This window comes from Melozone crissalis, unplaced genomic scaffold (genome assembly GCF_028551555.1).
Source record: "Melozone crissalis strain CALT ecotype California unplaced genomic scaffold, PUWL_Pcris_2 ptg000013l_1, whole genome shotgun sequence".
Taxonomy (NCBI): domain Eukaryota; kingdom Metazoa; phylum Chordata; class Aves; order Passeriformes; family Passerellidae; genus Melozone; species Melozone crissalis.
The window spans coordinates 51819053-51840196 of NW_026535791.1; the positions used below are offsets into that span (position 1 = coordinate 51819053).

General features: G+C 36.9%; 1 protein-coding gene across 4 annotated transcripts in view; it reads right to left on the reverse strand.

Annotated features, from left to right (window-relative positions):
* The window catches only part of MYO16 (myosin XVI), a 361146-nt gene that overhangs the window by 110430 nt on the left and 229572 nt on the right, over window positions 1-21144 (reverse strand). For all 4 annotated transcript variants that reach the window (XM_054271508.1, XM_054271509.1, XM_054271511.1 and 1 more), the window contains exons 17-21: window positions 17296-17404; window positions 13245-13362; window positions 12403-12474; window positions 11646-11787; window positions 2492-2564 (exon numbers count right to left, since the gene is read on the reverse strand). In XM_054271508.1, the coding sequence (XP_054127483.1) occupies window positions 2492-2564; window positions 11646-11787; window positions 12403-12474; window positions 13245-13362; window positions 17296-17404 (514 nt within the window). The remainder of the gene's footprint in view (window positions 1-2491; window positions 2565-11645; window positions 11788-12402; window positions 12475-13244; window positions 13363-17295; window positions 17405-21144) is intronic.

Here is a 21144-nt window from a genome sequence, read left to right on the forward strand (position 1 = left end):
CTTACTTTTCTAGTCCTTTGACAGATGTCTTCCTTTGCATTGCTCATGAGTTGTTCCTAGACCAATTCTTCTTTTGACTTTGATATTTCAATACTCTAATGCCTTGTCATTACAAAACATACACTGGAGTAAACAAGTTATTCTACCTAGTTTATCCATCTCTGTTTGTCTGAAGCATCATCAAACACAGTTTATTAAAACTGACATGTGATTTACTATCTTATTACTCTCTTAATTATGATATTACACTGTCTATCTACCAGCCTGATATAAAGCTCCAGAAAGATTCACACAGCTACTTTGAATGTCCCCAGTTTTGGGCAATCAGGAGGTTTTAATTTTTATTGAAAACAGTCACAATTTTTTCCAAGAAACAAGGAAAACAGATATTAGAAAGAGTGCCCTATTATACACTAACATGAAAAAAAATTAATTTTCCCTAAAATTACTTTTCTAATGACATATTCAAATATGCTAATCTAAATGTGATTAAAAAATAATTTTTATGGCTCCACTACAGTCTGTTTGTAACATTTAATGCTAACATTCTGCAATCACAGCCCTTGACTCTGGGCATGTTTGCAGACATGATGCAATGTTCTGCATGAGGACCCCATCTGGGCTAACGAGACTGTTTATTGTTAGGGTTAATAAGCCCAGGCAGAACTCTGAACTAGACTAGATTGCTGGAGAGCTCCAGCTTTGAAGTTCAGGCTGTCTGGGGTAAGTCTGCATGATTAGCATGTACCACATGGAGATACAAACTGCTTCTCTTCACTGATACTAGAACCCACCACTTCAGGAATCAGATACGTTAATTGCATTATAGAGTTCATATAAAAAACTCTCACTTCTGCTTTGTCTTTTCAGGAATGCAGTTAAATAGATTCTGAGATGACTCAGATTATTAGTTCATATTATTCAACAAAATGAATTCAGTACAGGTGGAGGGACAGTAAGTGTCTCTTGAAATATATTTATTTAGAAAAAAAATGAAATAGAAATGCAAATATGACTTTGAAATTATCATGTTTGCCACACAGAAATAATAAAATGAAGTCCTTTTCACTAATTTTTCTTAGATCTTGTATTTTCTCTTCAAGTATCCTTTGCAGATATTAAACAGAAAATTACTTACCCCAGAAAATTGAATAAGTGGTATTTCATGATGTCAATTGCAGATCTTTTATGAGTTTCAAGACAAAAAATACAATGCAGAACAGGGTCAAAGGAAAATAACCAAAAAGTCCCAAGATGAACCCCTCTCTTTTGAGAAGTATTCAAATTGCATAGAATACTTCATACTTATTAATCAGGAGGCCTATGGATATTTTTTTTTTCATACATTCAATCTGTTAAATTTTTTTTAATTTTTCACTTTTTATTTCCCCCTGAAGGTGGCATTCACAATGAGGAAATGACTAGGAATATTGGTACACAGGAAGAGTCCTTAATCCAGCAAAAGTTCAAGCAAGGTAGAACTGTAACAGCAAAAAGAATTTTCTGAGAGGGAAACTGGAATTTATTTTATTGCCTTCTTACATGCTCCTTTGATGTACAGGTAAACCTTTTGTGTGGTTTCAAACATTTGGAAACTGGGTAGCAATGTAAACATGTTGTACAAGCTGAACTGATGTGGCTCTGTGACTTGTATTTCACCTCAAGGAGGAAGCTGAGCCACAAAAGAATGGACTGACTGGGAGAAAGGGGCAAATCCCAATTTCAAACAATAACAAGTCCTTTGTTGCTGCTGATGCCTTCTCAATTCTTTTTTCTGCTTTGATTTTTTGTTCTACGCTTCAATTTTCTTCCTCTGCATCATAGAATGAATGAACAACTGAACAACAACTTAAACACCTCTTTGAGTGTGTTGTGTAGAGTCACCAATGCTGTCTGAAATATGTAATTTCCAAGAGCTCTGGTGTTCAGTGATTAATGCTGAAGGTAGGCAAACCTTTTAAAGAAAGTTTGATATTTAAAAGGATTTTAAAGCATTAAGTGACATAAATTTCAATTTCTTTTCCATGGATGCAATTCAATTTTTTGAAAAGTCACATTTGTGAAGTCACACAGAGGTGAATTTGCCAATAATGGCACTTAGCATAATGCAGCATTTTCATTTTATTTTTTCTCTAAGGCATCTGATGACCTTTTGATCTTTCTTCCAATTCAGTATATTGTCCTTCTATGCATTGATCTAGTTGAAGTATAAATACCACAAGAATGAAAACAAACAACATAATTTCCCTCAGATTGTTTTTCAGAGCTAATACTACCCCTCTTCAAAATCATAATAGACATTTACTATATTATTTTAAATTGTCAACAACTGTACAAAACCCAGGATATAATGCATATACATATAGGTATAATGGAAAAAATATTTTAAGAGAGAATGTTCACCTTCATGTGTATTTGTATTCTGATCAAAACTAGTCAATTAGAGAAATAACAACAGGTACATTAAATTCAGCAAAGCATCCACACTTGCCTGTTCAAAAGTATTCTTTTGAAATTCTTCAAATCCAAAAATATCTAATACTCCAATTTCAAACACCTGGTCACTGGGGAAAAAAAAGATATTACAGATAATAAGAATTCAAGCAAGTGAATAATACATCTGTTGTTTTTGACAGAAGTATTTCTGTTCTAGGACAAAAGCAGTCTGTATTTCAAAAACATGGATGAAATACACAAGCAGACCATGTACAGAATAGAATCAAAATTCTACTCAAAACCTATTATACTGAACAGAAATAAAAAAGCAGGGTTCAAGGTTGCTTTAGCAGCTATGCTAAAAACTTAATTTGTAAGAGAAGGAAAAAATCTTAACTTCTTAAAGTCCAGTTTCTAAGAATATAGGTACTCATTTTCTGATATCAAGGATAACCATTTCAGGGAAGTTTCAAAAATGCCTGGTTACACTCAGTTATCCTTTTCCAGTTATATTTCTTTACAGTCAGGATTGCTTCTACAGAATGTACTTCAAGGGAAACCTGTTAAGCACAAGTCGTCTCTGTGTCAGCATCAAGTGAATTTCTGGGCTCAGGCTGTCCAAGAGGTTACATGTCCCAGGGGAATGAAAGTCGGGGGTCAGGCCTGAAGAAAGCAGATGTTCCTTCTCTGTATAAATAAAAGAGTAGCTGCTGATGTTGCATCTGATTTGTTGTGTGTCACTGCATGCATTCAGGGAAGGGATTTTATTGTGGCCAGGAGTGAAGTGGAAGGATCAGGGTAGAGCAGTCACCTAGAATTTGGACAGAAGAAATGGGATAAGGACAGAGGTATTACTATTCTGTACTTGGGACTGAGTCATTGTAAGCCTGATTTGGAGGAGGAACTCAATTCACTCAGTGAGAAAATTGAATATTTTGGGATATTCTGTTGCCTACTTTGCAACAATAATACGGCAGACTGTTTGTTCTGAGATCCTTCCATATTTTTTTTCTCCATATTCCAAGTTTCCTCTATGTCTAAAGCTCTGTGCATATCAGGCTATAGATGTAAAGGAGAAAAAACTGAACCACTGTTGAAAGACATAAATATGTTTCCATTGCAGTCATTGTAACCCCCTACCATGCCATTAGATGAGGATCCAGCCCTCAAAATAAATTCCTGTAGAGCAAACAAACAAAGTAAAATAATTTGAAAAAAATGCATATTATAAAACAAGCTGGGAAAAACAATCCTCAGGGGCAAGCAGAGCCTTTATCAGAAATCATGCCCAAGAAGTTTGCCTTCATTTCAAAAGCACACTAGTTCAATGCACTACTGATTGTCACAGGACTGGCTGTGTGCATAAATGTCAGACATGGATTGTTACATAATAAATCTAGTCCAGAATGGCTTTGCTGGGCAGGGGAGGTTATCGGGAGGTCGATTAGCCTCCAAGGGAATTTCTACAAGAAAAAGCATAAAGCTGTATCACCACATCCATCTCTAGCAATGAATGCAATTTAAATTGGGTTTTAAAATGTAAGCCACATTCACAACTGCTCCTGATTAGAGATGGGGGGTGTACATTCCTTGTCAGAACAAGTTTTCAACAAAATCTGTCCATTTATAGAAAGAAAAATTAATTTTTTAAAAACAAACTACTTCAGAGAATGAATATTGAAAATCCAATTGTTATTTACATTTGTTTTGGGGAAAAAAGAGAAGCTTGAAATTTTAGAATACTTTATAGGTTTTCACCCTCGATTTTTTTATTTTCTTTTCTTTTTTCCCATTTGTATGTAGCCTTCCTTGTAAGAAGACAAGCATTAACTGCTGTGTAGCATTGTACAACAGCTGAAATATTGCAATATATTTCACAATTTTTGAGAACTACTTAATGCAGACAAAACAGCTTATCACTTCTCTGACTGAATTCAATTCATAATTTGAGACTGGATTGTTTACATCCCTGTTGAGTCTGTGACTGTTATTTTGTCAAATTAGTCTCTCTTACTTTCCCTCAAGGAATATATAAACATTTGCATTAAGAAAAGACCAATTCAAACTGACTTAATGAATTATTAAAAGTCAGGCAAAATGGGAACCTGATCCTAGCTTCCAAAACTCTGGGTAAAAGCCTTAGTGCATTCCTTATCAAAACTCTGATATTTGTGACAAATGCACGGGCTTGCAAATATACTGGAGATGCATTTGTTGACAGAAAAACATGTAGTCTCAGTGTTTTCATGAACTTCTCTTGATAATTTTGGTCTAGTACTATTAGGAGATGCACACACCACATTAAAAGAGCTGGAGGTTTTACATAATTAATATCTTGCCTACGGGGTAAGTACAGAGCACTAGGATCTGTATCCTCTACAACACTGACATTTTACTATTACAATGTGCTTTTTATGTGCAAAATCTCTTCAACCATGATAGCAATTTTCTGTATTAAATTATGGCTCAGATTTTGAAAACTAAATAACAACTGACAATACAACATCCAAATTAAAAGCATTGCTTTATATGTGGTTGCAAATTACTTTGTTCTTTTAATCTTTCTTGTCTTCCTCTTTTTCATATCACTTTTCTTGCCAGAAGGAGGGTCCATATATCTTTCTACTGGCTAGCTGTCAATCATGTTAATTCCAGCAAAATTACTTTCCTTAAATAATCATAGCAGAGATTCCCAAGGCAAAATAAAGCATGAATGATTGCATGTTAACAAATGAAAGGACACGTCACCAGGGTCTAAGAGAACAAATATTAGAAAAAGGCACTTTTTGTTCTGAAAGATTTTCTTATTTTATGGTTACTAATAATCACTGACATATTTCTTCATTTTATTTCAGATATTTAACATTACTATGTATAACTAAAAGAACTGTGGTTTTAATGGGGACTGAGACTTTGATTTCAAGTTTGAAAATATTTCCCAGAATATAAAGTAGAAAAAAAAAAGAATTTGCTGATGTTTGAAGAACTTTTTTATCTCTTATATCAGCAGACAGGTGTAAATACTTTTAAAAAAGCATGGATGTTCACTATAGGTCTTTGGTTTTCTGATACACAAAAGAGCATTTCAGCTAACATTTGCAATGTCTCCAGCTTTGCCTTTTTTCCTCAGACCATCTCTGTAAAGATACCCTTATAGGAAAAGAAATACCTTTTTAATCTTGTACACTTAACAACTATATTATAAAGAAACTACATAAAAATTCTTGGCAACTCCTAAAAACAATACACATACAGAAGACATCCTCTCTGATAACCTACCACCTTGGCAGACATCTTCCCATTCATCAAGAGATGCTCTCAAATCATTTGCCATTCTTGGCAAGGTGAACAAAACTCCCTTTACTCCTGAAGATTGGGTACATCTACCCAATGCTTCAGACAAACCTACAGAATGTTATTTGTTCACTTTTATTTCATTGTAAATGGTTCTTAGCTCCAAAATGCATAGGGTCCATTCCTTTTGTTATCCTTTGCCATCTGCCAGCATAGAGCAGTGAGATGAATCTGTTGGGGGAGGGAAATGCACCTTTTCATCTGCCCAAGACACAACAGCTCTTGCTCTTCCTCCAACTGCTGCCAGTAATGAGGAAGGCTTATGTCTGATCTGGATATACTGGAAGTGATACCGATTAATGAGGAAATATTTCTCTGATTAGAGGAGGTTTATAGCCTAGCCTTCAAATGAGGTCCTTCAGAATCCTAATTAAAAAGCCCTTGGTTTTCCCAGGGGAACAGATTATGCCTGTTGTCACAAACACAGTGCTTGAAGGGAACAGGCTGAATACTTCCAGTTGGATAAGTTCCTCTTCATCTCAAATAATTATCAAAAAAAATTAATTTCTGAAATGTTTGAGGGAGATTTTTCAGTAGTTTGAAATTTTTGCTGAGATTTGGTGACATTGCCATGTCTCTCAGATATCTTGCTCAACAAGTGTAATTTTTATTTTAATATTAACTTACCCAGGTGTGAGTGGTGCATACAGAGAAGGTGGCTGCACACAACAGAAGGAAACACTGGCTCCATATCTGACAGACATTTTTTTGAGTGGCTTGACAGTTATGGCAGGAAAGAAGAAGTATATTTGCCAGTGGACTCATGATCTATAGCTCTTTCATTAGTAGCACATACTCTTCCTCAGCTCTTTTAAGTGAAATTTGTTCTGTGCTTTAAAAAATGGCATTATCTAGTTAAATGAAACACTGGAAATTATCCAGAACTAAACAGATTTCAAATTATGATATTATGCACCAAATTATATTAGATGCTTTCAGTTTGTTTTAAAGACTTCTCTACCTCTAGATATAGAAACAATTCTCATGATGCTGTGGGTTAAGGTTCTGAACAGGAAGTTCCTTTCCCTCCTTCCTGCACTCCCAGCACCCTTCTACTGAGCTCAGTAATAGATAAATAAATCTTTTAGGGTTTATTTTCTGATTTTTTTTTTCTGAAGTTAGGAAGATTTCTATTCCAGAGTATCATGTTCTATAAATCAGATAATGTATTAAGAATTTTGTAAATGAGACATCTGAGGTCCTTCCATTGCCCAAATAAGTGTTCCTACTACTACTCTTTGACACTACTTGAATTTTGATGGGTATGAATATAGAGTCAGAATATAAAAGCTCTCAGAAACTAACTCTTCAGAAATAATCTGTATGCTCTGTGTACAACAGAAATCTTTTGCTGACCTGGTAGTACAGATAGAAAGCACAACTGAATGCCAGCTTGCTTTGTTTGTCTGCAATGCTGCCACATAAGAATCTCAGAATGGGTCAGGTTGGAATTGACCACAGTGTGGTCATCTGGTCCAACCTTCCTGCTCAAGCAGGGCCATCCCAGAGCACATGGCACAGAACTGCATTCAGATGGCTTTTGGATATCTCCAGTGAAGGAGATTCCACAGCCTCCCTGGGCAGCCTGTTGCAGTGCATGGTCACCCACATAATAAAAGAGCTGTTCCCAATGTTCATGTGGAACTGCCTGTGCATTAGGTTCTGCCCATTGCCTCTTGCAATGCTGAGCAGAGCCTGGCTCCAGCCTCTGACACCCTCCTTTCAGATTTTATAGACTGAGATGGGGTTCCCCTCTCAATTGTCTCTTCTCAAGACTAAACAGGCCCAACTCTCTCAGCTTTTTCCTCATAAGAGAGATGCTCCAGTCTCTGAATCACCTCTGCAGCCTTCCACTGAACTTGTTTAAGGAGCTCCACGTCTCTCTTCTGCTGAGGAACCCAGAGCTGGACACAGCACTCCCAATGTGGCCTCATCAGGGCCGAGCAGAGGGACAGGATCACCTCCCTCGAGCTGCTGGCACTGCTCTTCCTGATGCACCCCAGGACACCATCAGCCCACCTGGCCACAAGGACACACTGCTGGCTCACTGCTGGCTTGTTGTCCACCAGGACATCCAGATCCTGCTCCACAGAGCTGCTTTCCAGCAGGTCACTCCCAATCTGTCCTGGCACAGAGGGTTGCTTTTCCCCAGATGCAGGACCTGCCTTTGCTGAATTCCAGGCAGTCCTTCCCTGCCCATCTCTGCACCCTGCTGAGGCCCTTCTGAAGGGCTGCAAAGCACTCTGGGGTATCAGCCACTCCTCCCAGCTTTGTGCCCTCAGTGAACCTGCCAAGGAGACATCTATCCCATCATCCAGGTCAGGTATGAATAAGTTAAACAATACTGGCCCAGTAATGGACCCTGAGGGTGATTGCAAGTGAGAGGTCTCCAGCTAGACTCAGGCCCTCTGGGACCTGCTGTTCAGCCAGACTTTATCTACAAAATATTTATCAGCGTTTAACTGGTCTTATCTACAAATAGAGAAAAGCTTTTCTAACTAGCTGATAAAAAAACATGCCTTAAACTTACTAGCAGGCAAGGAACACAGTATCAAGATTTTCTCAGGGATATATACCTAATCAGCTTGTTTTCCATGAGAAATGGAAACCAATACTTCACAAGAATCCACACACATTCTTAAATCTTCATAAAGAAAAAGCCCTCTTGCAGAATGAGTCAGGAACTGTTAAAACATTACCTTAAATAATTTCATTACTCATTTGGATCACCAGATCCAACTTTGCCAACATGCAATCAATTACATTGAAATGCCACATTAAGGCAACCATGAATCTACAAAACTGAGAATCAGCATACTTGTCTGAGTAAACTTTGAAGAGTTAGGAGTCTTAAGAAGAAATTCCCTGAGACTATCTTGATAATAATAACATCAGTAGAATGGGAAATCCTTATATAGATGAGTGAAGATAAATATCAATAATTAAAAAAATAATTATAAGCACCTGTGAGAAATGTTATTAGCTTTCTTCTGATCCCACTCTAGGGGCCAATTATGGCAAAATAATTTCTCCACAAAAGATTTTTAAAAAATATGATCAGAATAAATAAAGTAAACAAATTTCAGATCTTGCAACCAGTCTAAAGTAAAATCCTAAAATGTAGGATTTTAATTTAGTTAAAACTCGACAAAATTATAAGTTTTTGTGAAAGAGAACAATGTTTCTAAAGGTACATTATCTTACTTAACACAAACATTAAAATTCTTGTTTTATACCTATTGAGTAATATTTCAAAGTAATTAATTTGCTGGATTCTGGCAACACTTTCTATTTGCTGGACTTCATACCTTTAGAGCTCGGTCTTTGAAGTTTTTCACAGAATCATCTCCCCTTTGCTTAGACATAATGACAATAATTCCTTTTATTTTGCCTAAAACCTGTAACAAGCTTTTTCTTAGTAAATATAAATCAACATTTAAGACCAAAATCAAGTATTTCAACCATAAAAGTTAAACATGGATAACCAGCTTCCTCAAAAATGCCAATAAAAATGCTTCTTTTAGAGTTACTAAGCCAAGAAATCTAATTTTATTGCTTCATGAATTCTCACTGGTGTGATGGAAGTACAGCTAAGCTGCCTCACAACAGAACAGGAGAACTGAGTTAGAAACCTTATTCCAGGTTTCTGATGAAGGCTTCATCCCATCTGATAAGTAGTAATTTTGTCAGTTTCCAACTGAGGAATAGTGTGGCCTGGAATGTATCAGACTTATGTAGTCACATAGGTAAATGTTGCAGTGCATCTTTCAGCTGCACCAAACTGGAGATATATTGCTGCTAACTGATAGCTGCTCAGATGTATTTGAAGTAAATCTGACCCAATAATCACAAATTCATTGCAGTAGTCCAACTTGCATCTAGAACTATTCTATGCCTTGATTTACTCCTCCAGTTTAAACAATATGATTAGGCTGGACTAAAACAAAAAAAGAAAAAAAAGCTGCATGCGAGTTACTTCAACTGAGGTTGAAATATCAGCGAAGGATGATCAACCTTATTTCCACTTAAAATAAGCTACGTAGCTTCAAGTTTGGAAAGGGAATGAAGCTGGTTTTGGCCTGATAAAACTAGCATACCTTGTCAGTACTGCCAATTAATCCTGAGCAGGTTAGCTTTCTATACCCAGCCTAATTGAAGAACTCTTCCTTTTCAAGCATAGGTCTAATGTGTGGCCAGAGGAGACCATTGTAAATTCCTCATTTCTGATACATCAAACAGCTGTCTGGTTTTAGCTGGACTTACAACCTCACACAGTCTTCAAGTTACCTCATAGGTAGAAATAGTTTCACTGAGAAATATTTTCACAAGGTAGATGTCACCTCTTCTACCTAGGGGTTGCACTAAAAGGAGACTTCAAGGTAGACAATGTACAAACAACTTTGACTTTCATTATCTGAAGATCCTATGATATCTAAAAATATAGGCTTATATTAACAACAGAAGTACACAACACCCTACTCTGAAAGAATGTAAAATATCAAATTGTAAAATTACACACTGAAAAGTAATTTCAAATAATTTTAATATATTTAATATATCAATTCTAAATTTCTTTCTCAACAATCACTAGAAAAAAGCTCACTGTAATTAGAAATGCCTGAGCTGGATTTTTGTCCGTCACAGACATGCACTGATCTAAGCCTCTGTTCCATAAATCCCAGGAATGAATGAGGAAGAATGGTGGCCTCATGTTACTGCCCTTCCTTGCTATATAGACAGTATGTCAAATTAGGCCATGAACTGGAAAATTGCCCTAGCTTAGTGTCGCAAAGAGACAAGAAAAATCATTCCATGTTACTTCTGTTTGTTGTCAGCAGGAAGTGAGATACTTCTGGTGGTGTGTATATAATGACAGATAGATTTTAGGTGCAGAAAGATGAGTTACTCAGGCATGGCACCTTTTTCTCTTAGTTACACCCATAGAAGAGAAGAGATTTGTCACTAATTGGTCTTTGAACAGGAATAAAAATAAGATTGTGAAATCGTCAAACTCTAAAAGAGGGTACCTTGTCCTATGCAGCCATTGAGAGATGATATAAAGAAAACATACTTATGAAAGTTCCACATCTGCCATTAGTGGATTACCATTTACCAATAATTCCAAGCCACTAGTATTTTATGTTCATAAGAAAACTCAGCTGAGCATTTGAGCTGTTGAACTTTGATTAAGTCACATACATATGATCATCTGATTAGATCTACTGTCTTAGTTTGTTGCTTTGATTCCACTGAGATTTCGGGGTTTTTGTTCCTTTAATTTGTTTCTTGACTGCTCCACTGATGCACATTAATTAGCATTCATTTTTCCAAGAAGCCATGCTGGATAGCAACAGCATCAAATTTAGAAGATGCCAACCTAGGGAACATTCTTAGAACATTTCAATCAGTTAAGTTTAAACATTCATTTGAAGACCTTTGAAAAATATTCTGGTTTTAATACCCTGCGCTAAGGTCACTTGACTTGGGAAGAAAGAACAAGTATGTTCTGCATTAAAAAAGCACCAAGCAACATTTTTCATGTTAAAAGACTTAGCTTATTCTGTATTGTCAAGTCCTAAATGGCCATTAATTGTAACCACCAATCTAGATCACCACATGAAGTACCATGGCCCCCTACATAAGCAAACAAATAAACAAATATGTTACAGTAGAAGCAGTTAGAAGGAATAGCCAATGCTTTAAAGATTCAAGCATCACTGTCATGCTATTATAAAGTTCTTTAAAACTTTATCAGGGTGCATTAAATTCCACCATTTAAAGGAATCATGTTTCTTTTAGGGTTCTGAGTTTGAACAGACAATAGAACACCTAATAGTTTCCAATGACTCTCCTACCTGACACTCTCATCTTGATTTTGAAGGTAGCAGTTGATTGTGTTGACTAAAAAGCTAAATAAACGACAATAGAGAGATTTTGCCAAGAGATCCCGGTAAAATTCTGCAATCTCTGTAGTGTGCCTCCGAACAATCGTGTCTCCTAAGAGAAAGAGCAGAAAATGGAGATGAAAGTGTGCTGTAAACTTTGCCTTAAGTAATTTTAGTTACAGTAAATTTAGCTACAGTTGCTTCTCCTTTGCCAAACATTTACATGGTGTTAGCTTTTTTCTGAAGCCTCCAGTGCAAGATGAGAAGACTGTCAACACTCAAAAGATTTTAAGTTTGGAAATACATGTCTTTATACTTTGTTCAAAAGAAATGTGTATGAGTACTACACAGAACTAATATTTTACTGAAAATACTTTTTTTCAGATTTTTCCCTAAGACCCTCTTGTTGATTACAGTTCTTACTAATATTCTCTATTAATATCTAATCTGTTATCTTGACACACTTTTGCAACATTAATCTAGTTAGGAGCCCATCAGCATCACAGTGTGAAACTGCTTTGCTCCATATTACAAAGGCATTTCTAATTTAGTGGCCCAGTCTGATTTACTGCATGGCAGATAAGCCTACATATTTCTCAGAGGGAATATTTACAGGACCATACAAGAAATAAGAAACAAAAAAATTGACAGCTTTTATATTTTAAATCAGGAGGCTCAAAATGCCACCAGGCCTGATCTATGAGAATGTAAGCTTGGAGAAGATTACCTTTAAAATATTGAACATCAGTTGTTAAGGCTGAAGCAAGCTCATCTGGTGAAACCTGCAGCATCCCTGCCACTGAAAGGAAAAGAAAATGTAAAGAAAGACTGATTTATGGCATACTGCATATTTCATTTTTTTACAAGTTTGCTTCTGCAGATTTCTTTTTGAACGGTGAAAGAATTCAAACATTAAAGAAAAGGGTGCTGTCACAGGAGTAATCAAAATCAACGGACACATAAAATAGGATTACTATAATCACTATTTTGTGAAGTATTAATGTATCTCTATATTACATTACAACTTACTTTCCCCTTCAAAGACTACTCAGGACCTTCCCCGAGGTTTGGCAGACTTTCTGTGGTATTAGAGTGAAGGTATGCTACTCATTGACATTCTGTATCCATAAGCCACTTGAAGGAGATTTGTTAGTGACCAAGAGGGCAAACTTCAAAGCACAGAAACAAGAGTCCCTTTTCAGACATTGATTTTGAATGTAAGGAATTCAATTCAAAGCAAATTGTTCAGCTGTTGACAAGCAGCGCAAAAGCATTTCAAAACAAGACTGCACAAAGTGCGCTGTACAATTTCTTTTGGCAAACGATTGCATTAAATATGACATTTAATTAGCTAATTTGCAATATCGGCATTTTATTTCATCCCATAAAAATCTGTAATTTATAAAACACCCAAGTCAATTGGATACTGTCTTCCCACAGTAAGTTATGAATTTTCAGAAGCCATTTCTTTTTGTCTCCCTGGAATTGTGTTTCCATCTGTCGGTGGAACAGCGCAATTTCCCTGCAGCGGGAGCAGCGGGCGACGCTCCGGGGTCGTGTCCCACTGACCTTGCTCCAGGAGCTGCAGGTCTGACACGAACGCTGTCTCAGCATCCGTCAGGGCCGTGAAGCGAATGTCGCCAAGATGCAGAATTGCTGACAGAATCACAAACAGGTTCTCCACCTCCTGCATATTTTTTTTTCAGAATTAAAGATAAAGAAAAGATCTGTTGGACACACCAGTGAAAGGCAATGCTTTATAAAAGTATAAATTCTGTTAGTTTGGATCATCAGCGTTTGATAAGTTGAAAATCCTTCACATTTGAATTATTAAGAGGAAATTTGAAATCAAACTGGCACCTAACTAGGACATGAACCAACAAAATAACTTTTTATTTCCTTGTTTTAATGTCACATTAACCAGTGGTTTAAGAAAGTTTTTCCCAATGTGACAAAAATATTGAAATATCTTTAATGGATGCACTGTTTCTGCAAGAAATAAAACATATTTTGTCCATAGAGAATTTTCATTGAGACAATTTCTGTATCTGGGAATAGCAATGTTTTTTTTGCCTCAGTCAACTGAATTCACAAAGTGTCCAGCTCTATAGGTTCCTGGTATTAAAAGCTGTAATTAAGGTCCAAAAGCAACAAAAGCAACTTTCCTTACCCTCACACTTTCCCTCTGAGATTGCACACTCTTCTGTGATGTCTCAGATTGTGAAGCAGTTATCTTTAGGGGTAGATTTTTTCTGACCTCATTTTTATCATAGCAAGAAGAAAACTAACTGTCTTCAGTTGTTTTGGTTGGTTAATTATATTTAAAATATTTTTAAATTCAAGGAAAAATATGATCTGTGGAATATAAAGCTTATATCCTAAAACAGGGAAAGCATTGTGGTTTTGGATGTTTTTCTTTAAGGTCAGTTATATAATAATGGCACTTCTTAAAATGGTAAAACAAGAAACCTCATATCTACTATAACATTACCTGGAATTATGCATAGCAAAATTAATTGATAATTCTTGAAATATTTTTCAAAAATAATATTTAGAGCCTGATTCTGCTGAAACTGCTGAAGTGACAGTGAGAAATATCACTTATCAGAATTTGCAGACTATAAGATTATACATGTACTACTGATGAAATACTTAGCTAGTACATCCTCTTTTTTTTCAAGTTTTCTTCTTCATTTCTTCATGTTATTTCCCTGATAAATATGCCAGTCATGAAAGGACATTAGAAAAGCTTTAAGTCTTTCTGGGATATATTATAGCACTTCCAGTGCTGTTCAAGCAAGTTTGCTTTCTAAACTACACTTTAGGACAAGAATGTCAATCTCTTACTGTATGAGAGAGGTGTCAACAGTGCAACAGTGTATTTTAGTATTACATGGTACCAAAGCTGAAGACTCAAAATATCCAATATATACAGAGAAAGTCTGAACAAGATAACTCTTAAAATAGAAGAAGTTATGCTAATATAGCATTCAAACTAGGGTGCTATACTCTGCTTCTTGGGATGTATCTCAGGCAAGATGAAGTGGCACACCAGCAGTGCACACTCATTGCTTGTAGGTTAACTCTTACAGAACTGGCTTGGGGATTCCTGTGCAACACTGAATGACAGTGGGCTGGGACAGCTTCTGCTTGTGGTGATTTTGGTGAGGTCTCAGGTATATTTCACATTCCAGATTCTCAAACACTTTATCATTGTATAAGATGCATGCTTCCCCACCTTTAAAACAGTAGTTGGTTTTAATAAACACTAACATTCTTTGGAATATAGCATTAATGACTGCTAAGGAATTTTTATGTAGTTCTTCAAAAAGATTATCTACTCTATCAATAAATGTGGCGAGGTAGTCAAAGAATGATACATACAGACCTCTCCCTGTACCTCAGAAGTAATAGGTAGAAATTTTAGGAATGTGTTTTATCTACATATTGCCCTCCAACATTCAACGCAGGAGATCAGCCTGCAGTACTTGAGAGTTTCACAGATTTCTTGTCACCTTATTATTATTCTAATACTGCCTGAATACAGACCAGGTTTTAAGATGTTGACACTTCTCTGAGAGGTAACTTCTTTTCCAGAATTCTGAGTGAAATAAATTATAGGACTCAAAAGAATACTGTGTATGAAGCATTCTCAGACAGCTACTGCAGGCTTATAAATCATGATTCATTTAGCATTCATTTATTTACTTATGGGCTGAACCTTATGGATTTCTGGGCCACACACTGGGCCCCTCCCTGGGGGTTCCCCTGTCAAGGGAAACCCTCCTGGAGTCATTTGGTGTCAGGAAAAGGAGAAGCACAGGACTCTTTAGGTCTTCAGCTTCTTGTTTATTGTTATCTTATCTAAAGTTTTACGTGTCCTCTATACCAGACTCTGTGCTGGAAGAGCACAGCAAAAAACGGCTAATAATGTCTTGTTACAAGGTCTTTTAAGACTAAACTATCCAGTTAAGAACTGACACCTAGGTTATTTTCCCTTTTAACCCAATAACTGATCCCTTGAAGCCCACAATATGGACTTTTCTGCCCAATTTCAGAACATCACCCAAACCATGAAGAGGAAGGAAGAAGAAGCAAGAAGAAGGAGCTCAGGACAACACCCTATATCCTCCCTCTTGTTCCCATCTGCAACAGAGTAAAAATCCCAAAACCTAAATTTCTCACCCAAGTGACATACTACGCTACTCTCTATAATCTATTTCACACTTTTGTGGACTCCAGTCTATCTTGAAGTTTTGGAAGCTTTCTCCATGAATGAGGGTCAAAGTCAGTGTTTCTCTGGGGGTCAGAACCCCTCAGAGCAGACAGGGAAATATTCCCTGTGCCCTGGCTTTCCACAGAACCCATTCCTCAACAGAACAGAAACATTCATGAAAGAGCAAGAGAGATCCAACAAACTGAACACTGGGCTTAATCCAGAAGTGTCTGTACCTTTTGTTATTGAAATCCACTAGTACAGACCCACTAAAAGTAAGGAATAATATCGTCAAATATAGCCATGTGTGTTCAATTTTGTACATGGCCTCATGAACATTCATGAAAATAAACCCCACTCTTCCTTACACTGAAAGGTGACACTTTTTACTCCCTTAACTAAGGAATGCCAAACAGCTCCATGGTGTACCAATACCACCACAGAAGTCTAAATTTCCCACCTAAAGAACAGCTTCAGCAGATTGACAAAATTTTTGCTGATAGCCCTTGATCCTTTTTTCTTACAACTGCTGCCTGTCTGTCATTTTTGATGAAGTTTTAACTTAGAGTTACATTAACTTTTGGTCCCCTTTTTTCTAATGATATGGTACAGGAGTAAGTTCTTGCCTCCTTCTAAAACTACTGTTGCTTATGCACTTCTGTTGCAGAAGTGCTCCAGCTACAGTGTGCTAGGTAGCATCCACATTTGTAAGAAATATAGGGAGTTTGTTAAGCACTGCAGTTTCCTGAAGGGATGCACAGTTTACATGATTTCTTATATTCATCCCTCTATTTCTTCTGATTTCCGTCACACCTCTCTCCTCTAAAACCTCTTCTTGATTAATTTTCCAAATTATCGTCTTTAGTTTCATAGAATTAAAGACAAACTGCAGGCCTATCTTCTTGTTGCTTTTGGGGAATTAAGTCAGCTCTTTCAAGTTACCTGGCTCTAATTTTCTTTCCTAAATAGGTATTTACTTCTTTTCAGGTGCTGTTAGCATATGTGTGTTTCATGAAATTAATAAGGATGGGAGATAATAAGGAAGAGGAAAAAATTTCCCTGGCTTTTATGAGGTGTCATATGGGATTTGATTGCTTCTTTTTATCTATGTAATTTAATTGTTCAGAGTATTGTACCTTGAAGCTGTTTTGTGAATCTTTAAAAACGAAAAAGATTTACATTGTTGGTTCTGTGTCTAATTAAAAGTGATTACAGTAATTTCCCTGGAGTGAACTAGTGCTGTATTTGTTTCAATGTCTTAACTAACGGGGGGGGGGGGGGGGGGGGGAAAGGACAGAAAGAAGCTTCTTCTAGCCACAAAAGGTTATCTGTGAGTTACTTATGGCCTGATTTCAACTAATATGATTATTTTAGCCAAAAATAACATACGCTCATGTAACTTACCAGGCTATTGAATCCCAGAGCACCTAGAGCTTGCTTTAGTATGGTTAATTTCTCCCTGTTTTGAGGGTTGGCTGCTAACATCTCTTCTAATGCAGTCTGGCTTAGATACCTGCACAGAGGAAAAACAGCATATCTGGTATTTACAAGGCGGTACATGATCAAACTTTTGAAGTTAAAGTCCAGCTTTACATTTCTAGCCAGAGGTTTATTGCAGATTTTTCTCAGCCTTTGGAAGGAGCAGTACCAACAACAGAATGTTCTGTATTTCTTTCTTAAACTTTTGCTTAAGACTCCCTCCAATCCCAGCTTTAGCCCTACATGAAATTACAAACTGGGTTTATACCACTGCCAGTTCAGTGATTCTTGCACTACCAGAGATTTCCCTTCAAAGGCAGATTTGAGGAGAACCTCTGATAGCTCTGACTGCTCTAAATTCCCCTCTTGCTGACGAGGGAATAGATCAGCCCTTAACTACCACGATGATCATTCCCTCCCCCAGCAGCTGCATGGGCAATAGGTGCACTCAACCTCTCTCAAAATGAAGCAGTAACCAAGTACACAGAGTGGTAAGTGTACAGTCCTTAAGCTGTACTGCTTTGCACACTGCAAAGCAAAAGGAAATTTTATGTACCTTCCCAAAAATAATGATTAGCAGAGAAAGAGACACTAGTGCAGCAGCTAACTCAGGAAAGGAGAAAATGTAAGCAACATAGAGTAATAATACAAAACAGATTAATCACAAACTGTAGCAAAACAGATTATTGAAAAGTGCAGCAATCTAGTCTTTACAACCATTCATTTTGATCCTCTTGAAGTAAGTCAATATTTTTAAAAGTATTCAGATATCTTCATAGAGCTGAAATCACTAAGAATGAGGTATCTGAACATCTTACAGGATCTGACTTCTAATTACACAGTGCTGAGAATGTAAGAAATTTTCTTGTATTGTTTTCATTAAATTATCATAATCATCAAAATACACATTCATCACACAATCTGCAATCTTCACAAATGTCACTTAAACAAAAAAACTCTCCACACCTTTTTCCAAATAACAATATCACTACACCAACAAAGGTAAACAATTTACACACATTTCAGCCCTCACCCTCCACCACAATTACAACAAAAATTCCCCACAATTATTCTGCTCTCTACTGATGTTCAGTCTACAATCTGTCACTTAAATATGGGAAACAATACTGGTTTAGTTTTTTACAATTCTTGTTTACAATCATGTTCTCATATACAGACATAGTTTCAAAATAAACTCCTATTACCACAGAAGGTTGGCAACACTCTAGTAGGGGTGGTAGTTCTTATAAGGATGCCCTTTTACATGAATGTGTGTAGGAAGAATTATTTAGTATTTGCACTTTTCCAACAGAGGAGGTTTAAATAGGACCCACAATGAAACATAAAAGGCATTTTGTGTGAATCTGTATCAGATTTATCAGTGTGGATTCCCCTTGCAGTGATAATGGTATAATTTACCACAGCAGGTAAGAAGAATGATGGGGTTAAAAATGTGTGCCTGGGAGCATGAGTACCTTTTGCACCCACAGGAAGCCTAACTCAGCAGTTATCTCAAGTATGAACAAGCCTCTCAACTCAGTGGATAAAGCTGGTTGTTCACAAACCATTGAGAAGGTGTGAGCATCCCTGGCAGAGCTCAGCACTGGCTCCTCAAGGTTACTAAAACATTAATTTTGTCAGACTGAGATAGGTACAAATGATAGCACAGCTGTCAAATCAACTAGAGCAGATGATACAAAGTATAGCTAGCTTTATGTTTTGTTGGGTTTTTTTCCTTTTATTTTTCCCCTGGAGTTTTTTACATTGCCTGTAGGTTCAAAGGGAGCCTAGAATACATCTAATACTGAATCTGGCATAGGACCTTGTGGTGTAAAGGTTAATCCATCAGAAAAAATTCCACTCTTCTGAACTGCTGCATGAGCTTATGCCAGTAACATGTTATGCATCATGAGCTGGTGGCACTTTTTCCCCATAATTAGGAGATTTACAGCAGCAGCCACTCTGCTGTCAAAATATTCTATTGTCGAATGTTGTGGGAGTTGGAAGCATATGGCCATTTCTGCAAAAAAAGCCTCCTCCTCAATGGTTTTGTCCCTAAATAACTCTTTGTCTCTCCCTGTGCTGAGCAGGGAGTAGTCTTTCCTGTTCTGTGAAGAGAATACTCCACACTTCTCCTTTTTAAGGCACCCCATTTAAGCAGCACTTTTTAGCACCGCTGAAGTGCTGGTGGGTTCAGCTGCTGCAGGAAGCTGTGTGAGCACTACAGCCCCTCTGCAAGCAGGCTGCAGCACAGCAAGGTGGTGCAGAGCCCCCACTCCCCGAGAGGGAAGGGCTGAGCTGAGAGCACGCGTGCCAGCTCTTGCCTTCAGCAATGCTGATTCAGCAGGGGGCAAACTGGGAACCTGCCTGACCAGGTGCCACGGCTCCACAAACCATCCACAAACTGCAGCATCTGCTGGGACATGCCTCTTGGAAGAGAATCTGACTTTCCCAGCTACACACATCCTGAAGACTTAATCAGCAGATGTGCTGGTGCTCTTGGAAAGGGATGCAGTTGGACATTTTCTAAACTGCACTTCAATTTAGTTTCCCCAGTCTAAAAGCAATTAAATTATTTTATAACATTTCATGAGGCCCACTCATTTTTCCAAATGATTTAAGGACTAATGAAATATGAAACATTGCTTTGAAGAGTTGCACATTTGACTGTTACACATTTATAATATAGAGTATACTCACATTAAGGACAGATTAATTGTATAGAGCACTTAGAACTGCTGATAGGTATCATACAACCTTCACAAAATGTAAGAAATATACAGTGTAACATAATATATTGTAGCCATACAAGGAAACATATTTTCCTAATTATTAAGTACGGTCTACCTCAAAAACACAGAAACATTTGGATAGAATCTTATTTTTCTTTTAAAACAGCTCCCTGGCAGCTTATTCTTTCCGCCTTAAAGATGTTGAGGACTAAAAGGGTTTGGGACATGATTCGTGTCAATATTACTATTGTAACTTATTTCTATTTAAGAACTAGAGTTCAGAACAAATCTTAAATTGTCGCCTCAAAATTAAAGAAAGAGGAAAGAGACGTGTCACAGTGCAAAAGTCCAAATAATAATAAACATTCCTTGGTTGAAGACACATAATTTTTCCATGAAATGTAAACTTTTTTCTAGGATGTGTATCTTCCCTCATATTTATAGTGCATTTTTGTCTTTTGACATTCAAGTGGCCTGGGCAGAATGGCATTGCTGGTGATGAAGAGGAGCTAAACTGCTTAAAATTTATATTTTGAACCTACCTTGGAGATTTAATTTATTATTTTTACTTAGATTTTTGTCTTTGTGAGCTATACCCATGAAAACCCATGATATTATTTGAGTGTGTGCAATGTTCCTATAAGTTTCCAACAAAATAGTCTGTGTTCAAATGTAAACCAGATCTGGTGACTCCTGAGCTCTTTGTTGCTGATGATTTTAATAAAACAGGTACTACTTCCATACAATCCAGAGCTGATGTTCTATAATATCTCACACACACAGGCTGAGCACCAGTTTCATTCTTACTTAGTTCAGTTTTACTAGCCTTACTGGCATATCTCTGTGTGCAAATTCATTCTGCAAATGCACAAGCAAATTAGTTTACTGAAGATGTAGAAAAATTTTCCCAGATTTTGGATGAAGTTGAGCCTCTTAACTGAAGATAGCTACTCAGACAAACGATATTTATATTTCTTGCAAAAGTCACAAACCAAAGAGTTTATGCAGTTCTAGTGATTAATACCTTTCTGCTGACTGTTTA